Raw genomic sequence first — 21,654 nt, 5'->3', positions numbered from 1 at the left:
AATCAAGGGAGGGACTTTGCTTGTTTCAGAATTGCAAACGCCTCAAAACATTGTGGACAAAACCTATCATTACAGTATTATTACACCTTCTTATACCCCATTCACCGTAAAGCCAAAACAAACATGGCACCAAATCAAGGCCTCGTTCATCCAAAGGAATACGATATCAAGGATAGCAACGTCGAGCTGATCGGGTCCGATATTGACCATCAAGTCAAGTACAATTCGGCGCTTACGGAGCCAGCTTGGAAGGATGGCAAAGTTGGCGTCGAGCCTGGGCTATTTATCTGGCGCATTGAGCAATTCGAGGTCATTCCTTGGCCAAAGGAAAAGTACGGCCAGTTCTATGATGGCGATAGCTTTATCGTACTCTTCTCGGAACTGATTGGCAGTAATGATGGTACCGAGAAGCTCGTTCACGACATCTTCTTTTGGCTGGGAAAGCATACGTCACAGGATGAAGCAGGTACCGCGGCGTACAAGACCGTCGAATTGGATGAGTTCCTCAAAGGCTCGGCAACCCAACATCGAGAAATTCAAGAAGCGCCTTCAGATGACTTTCTAGCACTGTTCCCACGAATCTCTATTCGGTCTGGCGGAATTGAGTCTGGGTTCAGACACGTAGAAGAAGAAGAGGAACCAAAGCAGACGCTCACCTTGCTGCGTGTGTTTAAGAACCCAGCCGCTGGCGCCAATGGAGTTGTAGTTCACGAAGTCGAGCCCACCTGGACAAGCCTAGACGACACGGATGTCTTTGTGCTGGATGTTGGCGACAAGATCTGGTTATGGCAGGGCAAGGATTGCAGTCCAATGGAGAAGGCCAAGGCAGCTCAGATCGTACACGACATGACTGTCGCAAAACACTCAGAAGTCGAAGTTATTGCACAGACTGAGTCCCGCTCACGACGAATTGTCGATCTTCTCGGCGGCGATGACGAAACACCGCGCGAAGGCTTCCACTGCAAGAAACCCTTTACTCCTCGCACCGCTGACAAAGCGTCCAAGAAGCTGTTCAGACTCAGCGACGCATCAGGACAGCTCTCTTTTGGTCTTGTCAAGGAAGCCGAGCGGATATTGCATGATGACCTGGAGAGCGACGATGTTTTCTTGCTTGATGATGGCGGAAGAGCTATTTGGGTCTGGCAGGGAAGCGGATCGAGCGCCGCTGAGAAGAAGAGCTGGTTCAAGGTTACGCAGGCATATGTGCGGCATTTACAGGCAGAGAGTGGACATGAAGATGCATATCTTACGCCTGTGGCTAAGGTTGTTGAAGGTGGCGAGAGTCGGGCCTTTACGAGAGCTCTTGCTGCATGAGTGCTTCGCGAGGCTGGTTGAGTCCGACCTGAAGTTGAGTTATGAATATGCTGAAGATTAGTCAACGCCTCTCATTGAAAACGGCAACTTGCATCTTCGCGGAGGATCGACGAAGATATGGTCCAATACTCTTTTCCTGCGATAGTGTGTGTCCAAGCTTTATTGTTTGAAGCCCAGTCAGTTCCCGCTTGAAAGCTTCCACGTCTCTTCACAGAAGGCGTTCTAGAAGCAGGGGTCAAAGGCGCAGGGAAAGTTTAAGCCACCTTATGGGGCTTTTAAGCATATGAGCATGCTCGATACAAGGACTTTTGTTGTCTTAAGAAAAGAAAACTGAACCTCTTGTTGGTGCTTTTGTCTATATACGCCGAGTAGGATTGAGAGGCAGACCTGTGGTATCGGTAAGTGGGCGTTCGCTTGCCCAACAATGTGCATCTTACGAAGGATCGTCGCCTGAGGTGAGGTAAGAAGGTGCTGACTGCATGAAAGTCTTAACTCCGTCCGATTTAATGATCTGACGCGTGTTCAGAAGACTTCGCGCTTATTTGAGCCGTTGATTTCTTTAAGCTTTGGCTTCGTTATCGACGTTCCCGAAGTCTAGTGACCTGATACTATTTCCTTGAGAAGCTCATGGTCGAGTCCAACATGGCCATCAATACGCATAGTTTACCTTGTATTGCCGTGGTCATGACATATGCCCTGCCAAACTCAACTGCCACGCCGTGCGGTACTTGTTTCCGAACCGTCTCTCGGCGCACATACGGAAGAATCATCAGTTCGGGGTTGGCATAACCTTGTAGACTTGTACCAGCCATCTTGATCATTCATGGAGCTTGAAACTACACTCATATTTCCCCTCTTTATAGCGTGAACTTTATTCTGTCTATAGCTGGGGACAAACTTGGATGAGAAATGCAACATGAGTGGCAATTGGACCGCCGAGTTTCTGGGTTAGCTTTTTTACCAGGGACTGATTGACTCCGATGCTCGCTCCTTGCACTGAGCAAGAGAATCTGCCCGTTGCTCAAAGATTATCAATGATTTGTGAGCTTATTCTCTTGGCATGTTGCGGAGCCCGTGAGACAACACTGACGAGGCCCATGTGTATTGTCTGTTAGCGTTGACTGGACCAACAGAATCATGCATGACCACACCACGAGGAACTCTTAAGAGGATACGGTGTGATAGTGCAAATGTTAGAGTTGCAGCACATACAAGTCAGTAGTTACAGTGAACAAAACGTCAAACAAGAGCCTAATAAAGTGCCTCGTGCAAGAATTATACAAGGGTCGATCGGATAGATAGTGCTAGTCGGCTTGTGGGGGATGCAACCCAATGCTAATGATTCAGCCAATACCAAGCCATGAGAATAACAACCAACCAAGCTTATCTTGGGCCTGGCGAATGCACGCCACTTACATGGGGCCACGGAGGCCCATTGCGTACGACGCTCTGAGTGGCTACAGACACTATCGATTTCACTGGGTGCTCGTTCTTGGTGATCGTCATAGAATTCTTTGCGGGTGAATCCGAACCTTCCGCCGGTATCCTACAAGAGGTCCCGCTACCCCCGATGACCCAATTCTACATGTTGAAACTGGAATCTGCATCAGCCTCAATAAACGTTGTAGTTTGTTGGTTGTCGGTGCCGAATCTTGTCAGTGACAACATCGACGGTAAAGCTGCGTCAACTGCGTCCACAACAGCATACCAAAAAGCAAACCGATCATAAAGCCACTGGGGATCAAAAACCCTCATATGGTTTTTCTCTCCATCAGCCACAAACCATCGGAATAAATCGAAATGAAGTTTACATCTCTTGTGCTCTCCGCTGCACTCGCGGCTACAGCGCCTCTATCTCGAAGTACTGATGTTCGACTTGTCACTTACAACATTCGCCTCGCACCAGACAAGCCCCAATGGGGTGAGGAATTATGGCCCGTTCGTCGTCCACGCTTAACAGCCCAAATCAACTACGAGACTTCTGGAAGACCTGAATCCATTGTGTGCATGCAAGAAGCATTGTATCCGCAAATCCAAGACATCCAACAAGATCTGGGAAGCGAGTGGGACTACTATGGTATCGGCCGCAGAGGCGGCCAAAGTGATGAATTCTCCCCAATCTTCTACCGTCCTTCTGTCTGGAATATTGAGGACAAGAAAACATACTGGCTGAGCGACACGCCTGAGAAAGTTGGTTCCAGGGGATGGGACGCCGCATTTCCAAGGATTGTCACCGTCGCGCGCTTTCAACATGCCGCTACGGGCAATCGCATGGTCTACATGTGTACACATTTCGACCACAAGGGGAAGAAAGCTCGTGCTAATTCGGCAAAACTAATCACTGATATTGCTGAGACCTGGTCTATACTCGACGGTGAGACTATACCTGTCTTTATCGGTGGCGACCTCAACTCCTCCCCCAGCGGTGCGGCTTACAAGCATCTCGCCAAAACCATGAACGACGTGAAGAGCCTTGTCCCTCAGAGTAAGCGCTATGGACATTCGTCGTATACTTACACTGGATTTACTACAGTCCCATGGGACGACATGTACCTCGATCACATTTTCGTGCACGACCCGACCGGTATCGAATTCAAGGCCTTTGCGGTGGTTAACTCGCGATATGAAGATGGGGTCTTTATTTCGGACCATCGGCCGGTGGTGGTGGACGTACGACTAAACCAGGTCAGTCGCAAGCAACGAAGGACAGGGGAGAAAAAGGACGAATTCTAGTAGACCATGATTTCTTTTGTACAACGGCGTTGGGGATAAGTTATGATATGATACCCGTGTGAGATTGTTTAGATCTAAATGGAAATCACTCTACCAAACCAAATACTTCTTGCTGGCCTACCAACTACTGGTACTGACGAGCTTCTCTCTCACACCAGTCAGCGAAAGCTTTTGAGAGGCCAGTACCCCCCTCTTGTCCATTCTTCAAAGACACCTTGATGTCATCTGGGATGCATCCGATGCGACCCCAAGGGTAAATCAAGACTCCGTTATTATCGGCGGTGATATCTGGTGACAGCAGTCCGAACAGCTCACTATAAGCTCCATACTTGGGCGCTTTAAACATGAGGCCCTGCATATCGTCAACATATTTGCCCAAGACGTAGTATGTCCACTTACCATCATGAAAGACACAGGTCCGGGCATATGGCGCTGAAGCTCCGTCTTCAAGAACCCTGGGTTGACAGCCTACCTCGTTAGCATCGCACTGTCACTCCCATGAGGGCAAACTCACCACTGATATAATTCCTTGCGATCCCAATCGCTGAGAAGTCTCGTGGGCCAAGAGAAGATTACCGGCCTTGCTCATCATATAGTTCTCCATCTGGTCTTTGACCACTTTCGGCTCCTTCTTTACCTCATCCCAGACAAGGCCCCCCTTGGGCGTGCCCATCTGAAGAGTACTTGCAAGCCATACAACTCGAACAGTTCCCTCGTCTGCGACAACCGTGGTCTTCACCAGAAGCTCCTCGAGAAGTCGCGACATTAGATATCCGCCCAAACAGTTTGTTCCCATCTGCAACTCATGCCCCTGCTCGGTCTTGCTACCCTCAGGAGGCATCATGACACCAGCATTGAGCACTAGACCATCGAGTCTTATTTCTTTAGCGAGAAATTGCTGAGCTGCAGGCTTGATACTTGGGAGGTCGGAAAGGTCAACACATAGTGACTCAAGACGTCCTGTTGAATCAGGAAACGCTGACTGCACCTCTTTTATGGCCGACGTGATCTTGGAATAGTTACGTGCAGCTATGTAAACGATCGCTGAGCGGGAATAGAGAATCTTAGCCAGTTCCAGACCAACACCAGATGTTGCGCCCGTGATGATGTATACCCTGAAGTTCAAGGAGGGTAGGGAAGATTCTGTGAAGGTAGGAGACGGAGGAAAAAGTTGTGTTCGAACACTCATTCTCTAAGATGAGCTTGATATTGAGGCTATTAGACAGCGATAATGATGATGAGTTCATGGTTCGAGGAGAAGGGCATCGAGGACTTATATATCCATTCTATTTATTGCTTCTGAATGGCATTTGTCACCCCTGTCTATACACAGGGCTATCGATATTATCATTGAGGCTGGGTCGATGTCGAAACTCTGATATTAGCTCGCATCGTAGAAAGTACATGGCCAAGTTCAGGGTCAAGTCGAGGTAATGTGGGCCCCGACGCGGTGATGCTCAAATTCGGTCGGAGATGGCCCACGGGATCGGCTTTATGGTATTTTGGCACCTCCGACAGGGGCCGGATTCCCGATGACCCCACCCGCGGGCGTGTAATATCATCGTATTAGATACGCGAGGTTATCATAATTGTAATCATTTCTACAAACTTGTTCAAACATTCTTCTGGTCTTACGGGTGCAAGGCCCTGTGGTGAAGCTTGATTGCTTCCGATGCTCAAAATTTAATCCTGTGCTCCAGGCACCGTTTGATAACTTCCTTCAGGCACAGGAACACGAGCGCTCCGAGTGTAAATATGCTCCGCATTCTCCCAACTCAACCCCTCGACACAACCCCCTTTCACCGACAGATATGGCTTGCCTTGGCCGTCCGGCAAGACGCTACGATGTAAGACCCTCACGCCGCACGTCTTGCAAAAGTAGCACTCCAGGGTATTTCCCTCGTCTGTAGGTCGCTTCCAGACTCCCAGCTTGGACAGGACATCTTCAGAGAGAGGCCACATGTCGTCAGCTGGGAAGATGGCTGATGTACCAAAGGCAGAAGCAGATTGTTTCTGACATTCAGTACAATGGCAGCAGTAAACACTGAGGGGTTGGGGTCGTGAGGCTGTGATTTGGACTGCGCCGCACTGGCATTCGATCTTGGGATTCATTATGCTATCGATGTATCAGCAAGAAACATCACCAAGAACCGGCGTGTCTCACATTGGTTACTAGAATCACGTAAGTTAGGAGATGATAATGGTTGAAAGGACATTTAACACATCGTCAGAGAGATGAGTTTTCTCAAATAGCAGGAATCAGCCCAATCTGTCACACTTATCAGCCTCAAAGGCGGTGCATCTATTACCCCGCTCGAGTCTCAAAGCTATCGTGAAAAGGGTTAGAAAAGCATCAATATCATCTTTGCTTTCTCACATCTCCCTCAGAAACTGCCCAAACGGCGACTGAATCTCTCCAACTCCGACAGCACCAGTACGCAACTGAGGCCACGGCTCCCAACCAATAAGAGCCACGCCCGGTTAGCTCAATCGGTAGAGCGTGAGACTCTTACGAGTACGCGATCTCAAGGTTGCGGGTTCGACCCCCGCATCGGGCTGTTCCTATAATTCGGTTGCGAGCGTTTGCAAGGCTTTCTTTTTGCAAGTTTCCGTAAAGTTGCGCTGGGAAGTTCTCTCATTGCTGGGATTTCCGAAGGTTCTGAAACGTCGCTGAACCAGTCGAAGTTGAGTGAGGACTGCACGGCCCCACTCTTCAGCCAGATTTTCCGCTCTTTGACGTCACAGTCGCTGTTATTGTTGCCTGCAACACCACATGTAATCTGTAAGCCCCTCTTGGTGATGCCTTCAAGAACCTCCATCACTGCATATCAATCGTCAAAATGCCCTCCAACGGCTCGTATCAGAACTCAAACCATCCTCATGTAGGACCTTGGACAGGCCCAATCCATCGGCCGTGGCTGTACCTCAAGAGGGCCGGCGTTGCCGCGTCGTATCCTTTACGTGGCATCTGGTTCTTCATTCAAAACCGCGAGTTCTGGCCACTCCTGCTGGGAAGGATCCTGCCAATATCTTTAATCTCGTTCTTGGTGTACCTTTTACTCTTCACGTTTGCCTTCTTGCCCCAGTATGCTTTCTTAGCGATCTTCCATGGCTGGGGCGCGTGGGTCAATGCTGTGGTACTGGTACTAGGCGAAGGATTGGTCATCATCCAGGGTCTGTTCGAGGGCTTCTTCGTTGACGAATGTCGAGTGGATGTATTTGATGTAAGTAATTGGACTGAGAAACGGTTGTTATTTGTAGTTCAGTGACTGACAATTGTAGGCGGCCCTCATCAAGCTTGGACATAGGGATCTTGTTGCACCACAGCGAATCCTGTTCTTAGACGCACCGAACCCGGTCAGAATGCTCGGAAAGCCCACTACTGCTGCCATCTACACTCCATGGAGCATCATCCAGATTGTTGAGCTCATTGTCTTCCTGCCGCTCAACCTTGTTCCAGTTGTTGGCACGCCTGCCTTTATCATCATCACTGGAACTCGACTCGGCAAGCTCGCTCATTATCGCTGGTTCCAGATCAAGGGTTTCTCAAAGGTTGGGCAGAAGAAGGCATTGAGGGATCGCGCCTGGGAGTATGTTTGGTTCGGCACAGTCGCCATGATTCTTGAACTCATCCCTGTCTTGTCGCTCTTCTTTCTCCTGACAACTACAGCTGGTGCAGCTCAGTGGACCGCTCGGATCGAGGAGGAGAGTAGGAGCCGTGCTGAGAATACTGCTGCGAACGGTCAGACGTACCAAGATGATGCCCACGAGGACCCTCACCCCGATGCACCTCCCCCTTACACTGATTATTCCGATGATGTAGCATGAGCCAAGGATAATGAATTACCATGATATGAGTTTAATGCTATCTTGATTGTCTATTTCACCGACCTGCCATTGGGTTCGACAACTCGTCTCGATGCCAGTGTACTCATATTCTCTGCGCATGAGCCCCTTCCACTATTCTGACCACACCTAGCACATTTCCTTCACCGGAAGCAGCATCTCCAAAATGGAAGGCCTGCTGGGATCCAGAATGACTGAGGCACCAAACCTTGCATGCCTGCCTGCTGAGTGCTTCCCTCGCGAGAAATCGTCCCATCTTGCGTGGCGTTCCAGGTGCAGGACACTGCCAACAGCTGGGGAACAGGAAGGAACACTGGCTGCTGAACTTCGACTCGCTCAAGAGCCCATGTGGTGACTTTAACTGAGTTCCATGTGTTCGAAGTTCAAGTTACTAGTGAAGCTTCACATCACATTCTTAGAACTTGAAGAGATGGACATCTTACAATAGCAATAGAGACTAACTTAACATTAAATTGGATTACCGCATGCAAGTAAAAAGTTAGACCTAGTTCTCACATTGATTGATGCGCCTGCCTCTTTGGTTGATCTGGTCCAATAGGGGCACAACTGCCGGCTGGCAACTGCCTCACGCAGTGCCCGAACTCCTTCCTCCTCTCGTCGTGACTTCCTTACCCTCTGGCTCGCGCAACTCCTCAACGCGTCATCCCCAACATTCTGCCGCTCCAGAAGGAAGGAACTCCTGCCCTCGTCCCCCTCCGCCTCGGCACCCGCCGTACATATCCTTCTCCTCTCGATCTCGTTCCCAAAATTTCTTCTTCTCTTCTTCATCCCACTTCATCTCCTTTTCTCTTCATCCTCAATCCTCCTCATCTCGAGAAGAAGCATCTTCTCAGTTCTCTCGTTTCCGTTACATTCGTCTTCAAGCTCTCTCTTCTCAGCTTTTCTGGCAAAGCATTTTACACTTGCCCACCAACAGCAATCATCCCACACCTTCTCTTCTCCGTGTGCACGCCCCTCAACCGCTCGACTTTCTCCACGTCGAAGTTGATCACCCAAGATGCGTATCGCCGCGTCTCTCGGGGTCCTTGTGGCCACCAGTCTCTTGGGTCATACTGCCGCTCAGGCAACTGACTACGGGTAAGTTACAACGCGCCGCTCATCTTTGTCCCCGACTAACCTTGAATGACAGAAACCCCAACGGGAGCCCAGTTGGTAGCTCGCCTGGTGGTTCTAGCAACATCATTCCTGGCAACACCGACGGGTCTGGTAACCCTTCCTACCCAAGCAACGCTGCTGGAAATGTTCCTGGCTCCTTGCCCAGCAGCGCCGGCCCCGGCTCTACCGACGGTGGCTCTGACGGTCTCCCCCCTAATGGACCTAGTGGTGTCCCTGGTGGTGTTCCGGGAAACCTTCCTGGTAGCTCTTCTCTCAATATCCCTGGTGCTGGTTCAGTTATCGTTCCTGGCAGCTTTCCTACCAATGCACCTCAGAACATCCCTGGCTCACCCGGTTCTCCCAACGCTGGTGTCTCTGACCTCCCCACCTGTTCTCTCCGCTCCACAAAGACTCGATGATGCCACTGTCTACCCAACAGACACTCAGGACGGACAAGATTTCCCCTGGCCTGACGATTCGGATTCTGATGGCTCAGAATTCCTATCAGCCCTCCCTACCAAGCCTGCAGATTTCACTTCTCTGATGCCTGCATCTTCTGTTCCTCCTTTCACCACGCTGACCCTCGACATTTGGGGTCCCGATGGTAGCCCTTCAAGCTCTGGTACAGGGTCAGACGATGGTACAGGATCTGGTGATAGTAGCAACCCCGAAGATGGTAACAGCGTCGGTGGTGCCAACGATCCTAGTGATGATTCCGCCAGCTCAAACTCCGGCTCCAACTCTGGGTCTGACTCGGGTGTTAGCAACAGTTCTGGGCCAGATGGTGAGAATAGCTCTCAGAACGGGCTCGATTCCCAATCCTTCTCCCAGACCCCCGGTTCCAATGGTGCACCTGGATATTCTGATGGTGCTTCTGGCGATGACACCTCTGTGGGTTTCTCTGGAGATTCTGGTGCCAACACAGCTGCCCCCACCCCTTTCCCGACACCTGGCTCCCCAAGCAATGGTGGTGTACCAGGCAGTCAGCCCCAATTCCCTTCCGCTGTGCCTCCCCAAGAGGCGAGCGGCAGTCTCCCCGTCACCACTCAAGCTGGTCCTCAAGGTCAAGGCGAGAACTCCCCATGGTTCACCAACGTCCCAGGTGGAACTGATGCCGGCCAACCTACCCCCTCTTTCATCACTATCACTGGTCAAGACGGACTACCCACTATTGTCAGCAGCGGAAGCAATGCTGGCCCCGGCCAAGAACAGCCTTCAGCTACTCCAGGTTTCACCCAGAGTGGCAACAACCCAGGCTTCCCAGGTGGAGTTCCTACAGGATTTCCACTCCCCCCTGCCGTATCTGCTGGTATCCCTGGCTCACAGGGTCCTTCCAACTCCCAGGCTGGATCTCTTCCTGGCAGCGAACCTGAGGGGGGAATCACTACTTGTGCAACATTCACCATCACTGGCACTGACGGCCTTCCTACAGTGATTGACTCAACGTGGGTTGTCCCTTCCAGCACACCTTCCTTTGAGGACTCCTCACAACTTCCTGTAACTGGCGTTCCCCAGGCCTCACTTTCTGGCATTCCAATTGATGTTGGTAGCATTCCCACTGGTCCAATTTCTGCACCAGGTATGCCTCAGGATGGGCCTGGAGGCTCTGGCTCATCAACATGCACAAGCTACACCACCATTGGCACTGATGGGCTTCCCACGGTGGTCCACTCCACTTGGGCCGTTCCTGTAACTGGATCTGACTCTGACTCTGGACATTCCTCTGGCTCTCGTGGCTCAGACTCTCCAGGAGGCTTCTTGACCATTTCTGGTCTATCAACCTTCGGCCCTGATGATATTCCAGGGTCCCTTTCTACAACATCCAACTTGGGCGGCGCTATCCCTATCATCCCTTCCACAAGTTACACTATCATTGGTACCGATGGTCTTCCTACAGTTGTGGGAACCACATTGGCCATTCCTGGACCGACAAACACTGACCCCAGTATCAGCATTGGCACCGAAGGGCCATCGTGGGCTTCGGATTCTCTACCCAACGGTGCCACATCTACCATAACCATGCAAACCACTAGAGCTCCTGAACTACACTCTTCTGGCCCGTCTGATGCCTCTGGATCAGATGATGGAAGCGAAGGCATTACCACTTGTACCAGCTACACTATCATTGGACCCGATGGTCTCCCAACTATTGTCGATTCGACCTGGGTTATCCCCGGATCTGCCAACCCTCAATCCGAATCACCTGGCAATCCTTCTTTTGTCTCCGACTCACTCACGTCTGGCCTACCCACTGGGAATCCTGGTCCAGTGACATCCTTCCCAAATCTCCCTTCCGATGGCAATGATGTTGGCGTGCCTGGCTTCACCACCTGCATTACCTACACAGTCATTGGAACAGATGGCCTTCCAACGGCCGTTGATTCGACATTTGTCGTTCCCACTGGTACTGCAACTCCTGCTGAAGGAACAAGCCTTACTGATGGCCAAGCTGATTCATCTCTTGGTTCTCCTGAAGCATTCACCACTATCACAACTACTGTCGTACTTGGCCCTGATGGAAAGCCGACACCAACTGAGCAGACCATAGTCTTCAGTGACTCTTCTGCGCTCGGCATTTCTGCTGATGTTCCCCAAGGAACTTCTTCTGGCATTACACCCCCATCTAACTCTGAGCCTATCCTCACTACAGGAGGCCTGGGCCCTCTTTCTACCAGTATCCCAACTCTCAACGGCTACAATGACGGAATGCCTGAAGAGTCCACGTCGGTTATACCCACCGATGCTAGCGCCGATGCGCAGGGTACTTCTGCTTCCGGTACAACCACTGGAACTTTCACTTGGACTGTTACTTCTGTTGTCGACACTTCAAATGGTCCCATGTTTTCAGATGGTGCAGAGCAGCCTCCCTTTACCAGTAAACCATCAGGTGACGGTTCTTCTGATCAGCTTCCCCAGACTGCGTATGGACCTGTTGCAAGCGAGAACACTCTCTGGCCTCTTTCTGCAGGCACAGCCACTCTACAGACCACTACCTGGACCAATGTCATCGAGGATGAGACCACTTCTTACACAATCGACTATCCTCTCACCACTCTTGCCACCGTCGCCGTTCACCGAAAGCGGTTCTTTCGCCGCCAAGGCATGTCTTGGTCTAACTCTACTGCCTCTGACTCCAGTGTGACTTCTCCTACGGCCACAGAAACGTCTTCCAAGGCCAGTTCTCCTTCCATCTGTGCAACAGGAAGAAGCATTGGAAATACCACCATTGATGTAAGTCGTCATCTACTCACATATAGTTCTTTGCTAATCATTTTCAGTTCGATAACTCCAAGCCCGGGCCTCTCTTCAACCCCGTTGAGAACATCTGGTTTTCAGGAGGTTTCCTTATCGCACCCCCTTCCTCTAGGCAATCTCAACCATACATCCCTACTTCTGGTGGTCAGCTGGTGGAGTTTGTTCCCCCAGCACTCTCCAACACAACATCTACGATCTCGGGAGACGTCGCCCAGATTGGCGTAGGCCCCCACGCCGCCAGTCCTTGCTTCCGATTCGACCTCTTTGGAGCCAGCCTTGGATGTGATGCAAGTGGAGACGAGGAGTGGTGCGAGTTTGAGATCTCAGCCTACCGGTGGAATGAAACTTCGTCTACCGAAGAGTCCATCGCTTGGTCGGAAACCAAGCAAGTACCGGCTTGTCCAACATTTTCCGAGGGCGGCTACGAGCTGACCCGCGTTGACCTGGTTGGCTATACAGACCTCTCCTCGGTTCTGATCACCGTGCGTGTTTCTCAAAATCTCCGTGTCTGGTGGGGTGATGACTTCCGTGTCGGCTGGACTGACAACAGCTGTATCGCTGCCTCTTGCCGTACCAACGTCCCATCTCAGTTTGTCAAGCGAGAGACTGTTCTCTCTGCCCTTCGACAAGGTGTCTACCAGTGGACACCTCATGAGCTCAAGCGTCTAGAAGACAGTCTGGTTTAGGAATCTGCCAACTGAAGAATGTCGCGATGCAACGAACTCTATTTGTATTGAAAGATGGCGCATTCATGTCGAGCGATTTGCTCTGTATTATTGTCACAATTTGAAACGCATTTTCTTGGACGGGAGGTGTAATGGTTGATGCTGGGACATGGGTTTAATTGAGAGGCAGTTAGATGGATGGGAAAGCATCATGTCAGATATGATCGGATGACCCTTGTTTGCCCAAGTAATTGAGATAAAGATGTATCAACTCCCTGCATCTCAATGCGTGCCCGCAAAACGATGTTGACTGGTAAAAGTTTATGGCGATATACGTTTGTGAGATAAGGCAGGGGACAGCAGCCTGACTGGAAAGTCCCTTATCATTTCTTCCCTGTTCAGAATGGCTTTGAGGGCCTGCTGTAATAATTTTATGATGGAACATGAGTTCTTCAAAAAAAGATATATTATTAAGAGCCATAAGATCTTCACACGGTCGTAACGAGTTCTCATCATCAAGGGGACATTTTATTATACAGAGATACGTGACATTTCGAGAAGATTATCACTCCTCCTATCATGAACTCACACACATATTACAAAACTCGCACATATATTACACTAAACCGTACAGATGTCATGAGACATGACCAAGACCTCATACCAAGCCATCTATATCGTCATAACTTAAACCATTGTCAAAAGAGATGATTTCCTTCCAAAACTACTCTCAATCACTTGCTGATGCGCTGGCGTACTCGGACTCGTCGTACTCGATTTTATCGTCGTCGCTGGAGTCACTATCTCTAGCCTCGTTGGCACCCATGTCGTCGACGCCGTAGTAGCCATGGTCCTGCCCGTCGTTTTCAGCTGAACTGGACAATCGAATTGGTGCCAGCACAGTCTCTTGAGAAAGCCCATTCTCTATGTCTGCTGCCTTGAAGAAGACATGGTCCTCTTGGAGACGCTTGCCATGACTGACAAAGCCCATGGGGCTGTGAGCGAAATCCTGCCCGCGGCGACGGACTGCTAGCCACTCTTGTAGAAATGTCAGTGGACTTTTGGCGAGCTTGTGCTCGAGGTTAGTTTGTGGCTTAGATATCTCTGTCTCAACATCCGTATCGGTCTCAGTAGGTTCTTCATCCTGTGCTTGGTTGCCGAGCTCGCCATTCTGGATCCCAAGTAAGGAGCACATGGCATCGTATTCGTCCCACTCAAAGTACAAGCGCCCGGCGTAGATTCCCAGCTCAACCTGAAACCACTTTGGAGCTTTCCAGTCATTAGGGAGAGGAGGAATGCTATGGAACGTCAAATCGTTGAATCGGAGCATTTTTCGTGTGATTGGTGCAGAGTAAACTAGAAGGTGCGTGGGAACGCCTGAATTTCGCATGATGGGAATCAGAGCCTCGGCTTCTTCGGGCATGATAATGACAGCGATCTCGGCGACAGAGCTCCAAATGATCCAGTTAACGGGACGCTGAGGCTTTGTTAGTTCTATAATCGTCAGAAAATAAGCGAGTAAAACACATACCAAGAAGTCATCGGTAGAGAGGTCTCCCTTGGGCTTGATAGTTCTGCCAAACTCGGCCGTCTCGAGTAATTTTGATTTTGTTACCTTCGGTTGCACTTTGTACTTGCGACCAGTTCCTGTCTTTGACAGGGCATGGAAGACGTGAGTAAAATAATTCGTGTCTGCAGGAAGCCTTCCAGTTCTGATAAAAGCCTCGAGGCTGGCGTTGAGACCTGGGAAAGAGAAAGCAGCAAAATGTTGAGGCTTCTTGACCTGTCGCACTGATTCAACCTCGAAGGCAACCTCTCTCTCCTGCTCGACTTCCTGTAGAGCAGAGGCATGAACGGCTCGGCCAGTGTCTTGAAAGGTCTTGCGTCTTGCATTGAGATCCCGAATAAAGCCTTTAAGCACTACGTTGTTAGATGTCTGCATGCCGGCGGCGCGGTTCTTTATTTTCGGCTCGTAAAGATTCTGCAGGCTCTGCTGTTCGTCCTGCTTAACCGCCTGTACATACGCTTTTCGCTGAGTCTTGTCGGTTAAAAAGTCGGGGTGATCTAAAGCGGCCTGCATTCGACGGCAGTAATCCATGCCCTGTGAATAGTATAAGGGCTGCAGCTGCTCAATTTGGTCACATGTGTTGTCCAAAAGCCATTCGACGACATCAGCTGAGTCAATAGGTTCATGAATAGTCTTGTTTTGCAGGTCTGAGATGCTTTGGTGGACCTCGGGAGGGACAAAGAAAGAAACAACCTGAGTTGTTCCCAGTTGTCGAGACGCATAGCAGCTACGAGTTGTTAGCGAATCGATCTTAGAAGGTTTTAATAACAACATGCCAAACTCACCTTGAACAGTGTGGTCCTTGGTCTGGCCTAGACGAAGAGTGAGGGCGCCCTTAGCTTTAGGAGGGAGCCTAAGATCAGTGCCACGGGTGTGGGCCTCATCAAGATATACCAGACAGTTTGAAAGGTCATCAGAAAAAGGTGACGCGAGAAGGGGCGTTCTTCTTCCTTCCTTGGTCAGAACCCAAGGTTTGTTTTCTTCGTCAAAGTACAAGCCTGCCAAAGCGAAGTGGTCAATCTTTAGCCACTGTTGAACCAGAGTGTAGTTGTCCATTTCCAAGATCTGGGCTCCTGCATCGATCAAGATACGGATGGAGTTCGACTTGAGGCAAAACAGGAGATCCATCTCGGTGGCTCTGTCCATGTGTTGAATTTTGACATCCTGAGGTAGAATGCAACGACGATTTCGAGGGTGAAGAAGATAGGTCAAAACTTCAGCGCTTGTGTGATGAAGACTCGGCAGATCTTGTTGTTCAATGTTAAAAGGAAGCATTGTTCTGTTGTCGTTGGTACCACTGAAGCCTGTACTCAGCGGTTTGCCTGTCGTCTCTTTGCCATTCTCTGTTATACTCCCGAGGGGTGACAGTGGAATGTCCCAGCCATTGGCCTGAAGTTTTACCTCAAACTGCTTGGCATGCCGTGGAAACACGAAATTGTTCAAGAAATAATCGATGACTACCTCATTGTACCGCACAACCTTCCAAATCTCCCCAAGTTGCATCTCATCATCCACGTTGATTGAATTCCAGGCCTTGAGGGAAGAAGGGAAATTTTCAGAGCTCTGGGTCCAGTTATCGTATTCGGTTGACGGGTCGTCGGACTTGAGGATATGTTCAAGTGATTGTCGAAGTTGAGCTAGATTTATGCCATCATAGTAGAACGCCAAACAAGTGAATAGTATTGCGACGTCAGGATGACCCCACTCGGATTGATCGCTCGGAACACCTTTGGCGTGAAAAGGCACTGCTATAGGATCGCGGTGCGGATGGAGACCGTACTCTACATTCCAGCGCTTCTTGAGGGTCATCATTAAGATGCGATTGACGAGGAGACCTCGGAGAAGATAAATCGTTTGCTTTAAGCTAGGCTTGTCTGGCGAGAGATTCCGGATGCGCTCTATACTTGTAGCACTAGGTCGAGCGTGCATGAGAAAGTCCTTGACAGCGATTCTGTCTTTAATTGCCATTGCCTGTTCAGTAAGAGGCAGAATCCCACCAGCACCGTGACAAATGTCTGCTGTAAGCCTTCGCACCAGCTCATCCTCAACATCTTGCCTGAGGAAGAACACAAAGGGAAATCCGCCCCCGTTTCGTCGAATAACGCTAATGGAGTGAGGAAAAGACCTTGATAAACCATACAGATGATTATCAACAAGTCTCATCACGGCTTCAGCCACAAGCCAGCGATGTGGATGCCCATCAACTGTAGTCTGAGCGCCAGATGGGTAGATAAGCTGGGTTCTCACTGCGAGAGTATAGTCCGACTCGTCTAGGATATCTCTTGACACCCTTGTGAGCCATTCTTGGACCTTGATCATAGGTCCTGCCTGCGCTGGCTGCTCATCCAGGAGTCGCTGTCGGCCGCTAAGCATGAATGACATCTGGTGTTCGGGTTGGCAGATCATGACACCTCCAGACTTGAGCATATCTCTGTGGATCAAATGATAGGCTCGTATATTTTTCTCGGTAGTGGGAGTTCGACGTGAGAAGGGGACATGCCGAATACCCCTTCCAAGGATACCACCGAGTCTAGCCTGCAACAGCTGAGCTGTTTGTTGGAGCAGAGCTTTTGGTACAATGACTCGCACAAGCTGTTTCTTGTTGGCAAGTGCTGCCGCAGCCATAGGGATAACACAGGAGGTTTTCCCTGTGAAACTGATTAGTACTCAAAATGGCTAATATTCTTCTCTTCCAGGGACAACTTACCTTGGCCCATGTTCATCTGAAGCACAGAATTCGATCCCGAACCAGGGGAAATTGTGGCTAAAGCTACATCAACTTGAACAGGACGAATCATCATATTGGACTCTATTTCTAACAGGAGCCAATCTGGATGCTCTTCGGGCTTCCAATTCGAATGTCCCTCGTTTGACTCCTCATCATGGTATCTTCCCGATATGCTTTTTGACGCTAGATCGTGCAGTCGGACCTGTCTTTGGTGTTTCGTAATGTCAACTCCCATTTCTAAAATGGCCTTTCTCATTCCACTTCCAAATTGTGTGACCTCAGCAGCCGATCCGAGACAAGAAAGCAGCGTAGCCTTGGTCACAATCGGCCACAGGTTTCCTGCTTTGAGCCAAAAGATCCTTCTTTGTGAGAATATTCCACTTGACTCCAAGGCTGTACAGATCGACCCGAAGCCGCCCTCGACCTTCTCCAGACTGGAGTGCATCTCAACTTCTCGAGATTTCATCGACTCTTTAAAACTGGTCAAAGGAGTGTGCTGGAAGGCGGCGAGACTCTTCTGGAAGTCCGCTGCATAACGGCGCCGAACAGCCGACCGACATGCTCCTAAGCGTTGGGCTATGAGATTCAATTTCGTACTGGATTCTGACCTCACAGTCGATTCTGACATATTCTTATCCGTTTGGGCATTATGGCTCCTTGCGAGACCAGGCCAGAGTGAATTGGCTCCAGAATCTGTGTTTCTTTGCCAAGAGAAATTGCCGAATCCAGGGAAAAAGTCCTTCTCACTCAAAAATGGTCGATCCACCGAGGCTGCAGAAGGAATTTGATTCGTACTCGTCGTGGCCTTAAGAATACGATACGGTTTGGCCAGCAATTGCCGAAGGTCGATGGTTTCAGTACCATCTCGCATTCTTACCGTGTAGGTCTCCTCGGATAAGGGAACCGTAGGTGGTTCATATCGGTCTTCTAGGCTTCGTCTATCAAGAATTGTCTGGACCTCTTTGAGGTGCTCAGTGAGGTCTCTGTTCATGAAAAGGCGCTTCCACTCGGGACGAATAACTTCCAGCGCAGGGCCGATGTCAATCAGCACAGACCGAGATAGGCCACTGACATTTGGCTCCAGACAAGGCCATTGGCTGAGGAGGTGGTTGGCCAAGTATTTGCAATCTTCCTCAACTTTGGCTTCGTGTTTCGCTTGCTCGATTCGCAACTTGCGTAATAGTTTTCCACTCGAATACTGCCCCAAACCCATGGCATCGTTCTCTGGCACAGCAACTCTGTAGGGCTTCAGCAGATGCAGAATGTAATCAAGCTGTGGTGCCTGATTCGGTTGGAAATGATCAAACTCATCCCACTTGGGCAATTCAAGATCCTTAAGATCACTGAATACCGCGGACGCAACAATGGTTCGAAGAAGTGGCATATTTGCGTCGATATGGAACGACATTGGCCCGAGTAAGTACATGAGCTTGTATCGATCCGTTGATTCACGGGAAAATCGGACCAACGACCCCCAATGTTGAAGGATATTAACCTTCAACTTCTCATTGATGGATGTCCCACTGAAAGCCGATGTAAATCCACCAACAGTGCTGCCCTGTGAGAGAATTTGAGCAATACAATCTGTCGTCCTGAAGCTCTGGGGCCATTTCAGGATCAGGTTTGTGACCTCAAGCACATTGCGATACATGATGTTGACTGTTGAGGGGCGATCTCGAGACATGTACTTTTGGTTAGCTAGTTGTGTGCAGCTGGCCGTATTCCCTGAACACCTGGTAACAGCACCTTGTCGAAACATTGCTCGTGCATGGAGATGCACATCTCCTGAAGAAGGGAGCTCTGGCATCTTCACAGTAACCTGTTCTTTGGCTGCAAAAATTCCTAAAATTGCAGACTCCCGAAGGATACGATCCACGATTTGTCTATATGCCGAGTTTTGAAGAATGACAGGCAGGGACTCAATCCAGGTATCTGTACGCATAACCTTAAGATCTTGTGGATAGTACACTCTTCTCGGTGTTAGCCCAGCTATCTTGTGCAGTACCAACATAGAGGGTGGAGTAAGGGGGGACCATGGCTGAGATATGCCCGCTTGAAGCCACTCAATAGCTTCTTCAGTTCCAGTGCGGCCTGTCAGAGGATCAGGCAGAAGAAAAGATGTACATGCATGAAGAAGAGCCTTAGTAAAAACCAGTGTGGGCTCAGGCGCGCAGTCGATCCGTCCAAGTGTGCTGTTGATGTTGAACCTTCCAAATTTATCTGAGGGTTCGACCCTCACTGTTACATGGCACCCTTCTGACCGAGCAGAGACGGGCCCGAGAGGTACCAAGATAGACCTGTGCATCGGGTTGGCAAGGCTAGTGCATACCAGCTTGCTGCGGAGCCCGTACCAGGTCCCGGCATCTTGGTCCTTGTCGATTTGGCATTGTAGCTGAGGCGATTGAAGTAGACGGTTCTTGTTAGTGTGGAACACAATGTTGAGTCTTGGAAGCTCCACCATAAGGTTCCGGTCTCCCCCAGGTTGATACACAGTTATCTGGCTGCGATCTTCAAGTGAGTCTAAGATTCGGCTAATACGATTAAAGAGTGGGCTTGACGGGTTGACAATATAATCCTTTGTAAGGAGGCCTCGGTACAGGCGTGTCTTCGCACATGTGTAGTCTTTCAGACTCAAAATGTACCACTTGTGAGGGTCATCCGGCCAGGGTCTGTCCTTGGAGGTTATGAAAATGTCTCCGGTTCTTAGGTGCATCCAATGAAAGCAATTGTGCAAAAGGGGACCCGGAAGATCGGGGTAGTCGCCTTCAAAGATCTCACGTGGGATCAACTGCAGTGCATAGTCTCGTCGGAAAGCTCTTACAATCAACTCCTGCGTTCCACTACCATATCCCACATGGACTTGATATCCGTGAGGTCTCACGCATAGAACTGTTTGACTATTAGCATACAGCACATTATTCGATAAGTCGACAAGGTGCACTTACTGTACTGCATCTCCGGGCGGCGCGACGGGAATGTCAGGAGAGCTTGGTTACCAAAAAGTTCGTTCAGAACAACGGAGTACTTCGGGTCTTCTGGAAGTTTGCCCATCGGTTGGCTATCGACAAGAAGTAGCCCTCTAATACAGTTGAATGAAACAGTCTGCTCGATTGAGTCAACACTGTCGCCTGTCCTAGAACGGCAAAATACCCAGTCGGGCGCTTCTGGGTCCAATTTCACTCCCAAGAAAACTCGAGGACACCCTTCTTCCTCGGGCCACATCTCACAAAGGGATCGTCGGAAGACTTCCAAGTCGTCAACGATTCGATTCGACACAACTGGGGCGAGTCGATATGAAAGTCGGATATCTCGAATGATTGCATGCTGGAGGAGCTGGGGAAGCGCCTCTAGCTTAACCACAAGGCTGTCATTTACCGTGATACTGCTCTGGATGAAGATCTCGAGAGACAAATCGTCGAATTCAAGACGGCCACAGGCCAGAGGTACATATGTGCGTTTACACAACAGAGCAGCCCAAAGACCGTACTGTTGGAACCGTCGTGCTGTCTCGGCTTCAACAACCTTGTAGGATTCAGCACGAAGGAGCTTGAACCAACGCACACATGTGTTCCTGGCACGTATCAAAAGGAAAATTGTCTGGTCGGAGATCTTGGGCATACGTGCTGCCCAGGAAAAATCGAGGAGACGGAGGGTGAAGGTGACGATGGTTTCCATCAGGTAGATTTCTCTCCAATTAGCCGCCAGGCTGTCCAAGCGATGTGATATTTGCTCCATGAAGGTCTCGCAGAATGAACGGTCACGGAAAACCTCATGGATGATGCGAAACTCACTCCTGGAATCATCCAGGGGCCCGCACTGAAGAGACAGATGAGTGACGAGTAACATGGTGGCTTCATTGGAGAAGTTCAGGTTGGCCGATGCTAACTCGACAAGAATAGATAGCCAGCGCCTGGACTTTCCAGATGAAACCGTCTGAAAAGCAAGATATTCATGAACATTGATACCCTGTGGGCATCTCGAAGCTGTGGCCATGATTTCGTAAGAGGATGGCCCGTAAATACTCTTGAAGAAGGCAGCGTCTTGCTGCGAGAACGGGGAAGAATCGGGTATCTCTAGCTTCACATGATGTAAGAAGCTCAGATGACCCCGACGGCTGGGCCACTGTTTCGAGTTTCTATCACAATATGCCAACTTCAATCCGTTTGGTCGACAGACACCGTATCTGCCGTTATCCCATTCGATAGGGAATGCTAAAGAGTGGTAGTGGGTAGAGACAACTGTTCTAAAGTTAGCTGGGTTTTGCTGATCATTCAGTCTCAATATTAAATCGGGATAGGTTAGGCCGAATAGAGCAACTCAGATCCAAATTTATCGTTCGAGTTTAGGGCAAACTGTGTGGTTCTTGTCGGACTTGGAAAGACATCCTGAAGGGTGCTGGAGGGGTGCGGGGTGGGGTGTAATGGTAGTCT

General features: G+C 49.9%; 8 protein-coding genes and 1 non-coding gene across 12 annotated transcripts; 5 read left to right on the top strand and 4 right to left on the bottom strand.

Annotated features, from left to right (window-relative positions):
* Positions 1-6: 6 nt before the first annotated feature.
* Positions 7-2,126, bottom strand: FOXG_18639 (uncharacterized protein; the record flags this gene model as incomplete). Its single annotated transcript, XM_018398775.1, has 2 exons — positions 7-592; positions 657-2,126. One exon carries the CDS (start codon positions 2,124-2,126, stop codon positions 1,923-1,925), a length of 204 nt encoding a protein of 67 aa, XP_018238108.1. The 3' UTR covers positions 7-592; positions 657-1,922.
* Positions 124-1,314, top strand: FOXG_03740 (gelsolin; the record flags this gene model as incomplete). Its single annotated transcript, XM_018381584.1, has 1 exon — positions 124-1,314. The coding sequence occupies one exon, from the start codon at positions 124-126 to the stop codon at positions 1,312-1,314; it is 1,191 nt and encodes a 396-aa protein (XP_018238109.1).
* A 649-nt stretch (positions 2,127-2,775) lies between the features above and the next one.
* On the top strand, positions 2,776-5,205 carry FOXG_03739 (uncharacterized protein). Of its 2 annotated transcripts, XM_018381582.1 has the most exons (2): positions 2,776-3,999; positions 4,206-5,205. In XM_018381582.1, exons 1-2 carry the CDS (start codon positions 3,115-3,117, stop codon positions 4,302-4,304), a joined length of 984 nt encoding a protein of 327 aa, XP_018238106.1. In that variant the 5' UTR covers positions 2,776-3,114; the 3' UTR covers positions 4,305-5,205. The 2 variants fall into 2 exon arrangements, with proteins under 2 accessions (XP_018238106.1, XP_018238107.1); XM_018381583.1 differs by having other exon boundaries at positions 2,776-5,205.
* On the bottom strand, positions 2,829-5,522 carry FOXG_03738 (uncharacterized protein). 3 transcript variants are annotated; one of them, XM_018381579.1, is made up of 3 exons: positions 4,562-5,522; positions 4,447-4,515; positions 2,829-4,399 (listed from the first exon to the last, which is right to left on the bottom strand). In XM_018381579.1, exons 1-3 carry the CDS (start codon positions 5,234-5,236, stop codon positions 4,172-4,174), a joined length of 972 nt encoding a protein of 323 aa, XP_018238103.1. In that variant the 5' UTR covers positions 5,237-5,522; the 3' UTR covers positions 2,829-4,171. The 3 variants fall into 3 exon arrangements, with proteins under 3 accessions (XP_018238103.1, XP_018238105.1, XP_018238104.1); XM_018381581.1 differs by having other exon boundaries at positions 4,447-5,522; XM_018381580.1 differs by having other exon boundaries at positions 2,829-4,515.
* A 67-nt stretch (positions 5,523-5,589) lies between these two features.
* Positions 5,590-6,533, bottom strand: FOXG_18638 (uncharacterized protein). The gene is made up of 2 exons (XM_018398774.1): positions 6,212-6,533; positions 5,590-6,163 (listed from the first exon to the last, which is right to left on the bottom strand). The coding sequence occupies exon 2, from the start codon at positions 6,157-6,159 to the stop codon at positions 5,731-5,733; it is 429 nt and encodes a 142-aa protein (XP_018238102.1). The 5' UTR covers positions 6,160-6,163; positions 6,212-6,533; the 3' UTR covers positions 5,590-5,730.
* On the top strand, positions 6,523-6,605 carry FOXG_18637. The gene has a single exon. It is a non-coding gene; the product is annotated as a tRNA-Lys (tRNA).
* Positions 6,606-6,617: 12 nt separating this feature from the next.
* Positions 6,618-8,626, top strand: FOXG_03737 (uncharacterized protein). The gene is made up of 2 exons (XM_018381578.1): positions 6,618-7,271; positions 7,330-8,626. The coding sequence occupies exons 1-2, from the start codon at positions 6,888-6,890 to the stop codon at positions 7,873-7,875; spliced, it is 930 nt and encodes a 309-aa protein (XP_018238101.1). The 5' UTR covers positions 6,618-6,887; the 3' UTR covers positions 7,876-8,626.
* Positions 8,627-8,911: 285 nt separating this feature from the next.
* Positions 8,912-13,327, top strand: FOXG_03736 (uncharacterized protein; the record flags this gene model as incomplete). The annotated part of the gene is made up of 4 exons (XM_018381577.1): positions 8,912-8,991; positions 9,044-9,120; positions 9,179-12,240; positions 12,288-13,327. 4 exons carry the CDS (start codon positions 8,912-8,914, stop codon positions 12,948-12,950), a joined length of 3,882 nt encoding a protein of 1,293 aa, XP_018238100.1. The 3' UTR covers positions 12,951-13,327.
* Positions 13,328-13,435: 108 nt separating this feature from the next.
* Positions 13,436-21,492, bottom strand: FOXG_03735 (uncharacterized protein). Its single transcript, XM_018381576.1, has 5 exons — positions 20,170-21,492; positions 17,204-20,113; positions 15,282-17,144; positions 14,461-15,223; positions 13,436-14,406 (listed from the first exon to the last, which is right to left on the bottom strand). Exons 1-4 carry the CDS (start codon positions 21,215-21,217, stop codon positions 14,994-14,996), a joined length of 6,051 nt encoding a protein of 2,016 aa, XP_018238099.1. The 5' UTR covers positions 21,218-21,492; the 3' UTR covers positions 13,436-14,406; positions 14,461-14,993.
* Positions 21,493-21,654: the final 162 nt, after the last annotated feature.

Source organism: Fusarium oxysporum, chromosome 4 (assembly GCF_000149955.1).
Source record: "Fusarium oxysporum f. sp. lycopersici 4287 chromosome 4, whole genome shotgun sequence".
Lineage (NCBI taxonomy): Eukaryota > Fungi > Ascomycota > Sordariomycetes > Hypocreales > Nectriaceae > Fusarium > Fusarium oxysporum.
This window is presented reverse-complemented; position numbering and strand designations above follow the sequence as displayed.

Excerpts from the sequence above, each read along its gene's own strand:
- FOXG_03735 (XM_018381576.1), bottom strand. The coding sequence starts at position 21,217 with ATGGCCACAGCTTCGAGATGCCCACAGGGTATCAATGTTCATGAATAT. Across the intron at positions 20,114-20,169 it reads CCGCCCGGAGATGCAGTACA|TTCTATGCGTGAGACCTCAC; the intron begins GTAAGTGCACCT and ends ATAGTCAAACAG. Across the intron at positions 15,224-15,281 it reads CAAGGACCACACTGTTCAAG|CTGCTATGCGTCTCGACAAC; the intron begins GTGAGTTTGGCA and ends AACAACTCGTAG.
- FOXG_03739 (XM_018381582.1), top strand. The coding sequence starts at position 3,115 with ATGAAGTTTACATCTCTTGTGCTCTCCGCTGCACTCGCGGCTACAGCG. Across the intron at positions 4,000-4,205 it reads TGGACGTACGACTAAACCAG|TCAGCGAAAGCTTTTGAGAG; the intron begins GTCAGTCGCAAG and ends CTCTCACACCAG.
- FOXG_03738 (XM_018381579.1), bottom strand. The coding sequence starts at position 5,236 with ATGAGTGTTCGAACACAACTTTTTCCTCCGTCTCCTACCTTCACAGAA. Across the intron at positions 4,516-4,561 it reads CGCAAGGAATTATATCAGTG|GCTGTCAACCCAGGGTTCTT; the intron begins GTGAGTTTGCCC and ends CTAACGAGGTAG. Across the intron at positions 4,400-4,446 it reads GACCTGTGTCTTTCATGATG|GGCCTCATGTTTAAAGCGCC; the intron begins GTAAGTGGACAT and ends GACGATATGCAG.
- FOXG_18638 (XM_018398774.1), bottom strand. The coding sequence starts at position 6,159 with ATGAATCCCAAGATCGAATGCCAGTGCGGCGCAGTCCAAATCACAGCC.
- FOXG_03737 (XM_018381578.1), top strand. The coding sequence starts at position 6,888 with ATGCCCTCCAACGGCTCGTATCAGAACTCAAACCATCCTCATGTAGGA. Across the intron at positions 7,272-7,329 it reads GTCGAGTGGATGTATTTGAT|GCGGCCCTCATCAAGCTTGG; the intron begins GTAAGTAATTGG and ends TGACAATTGTAG.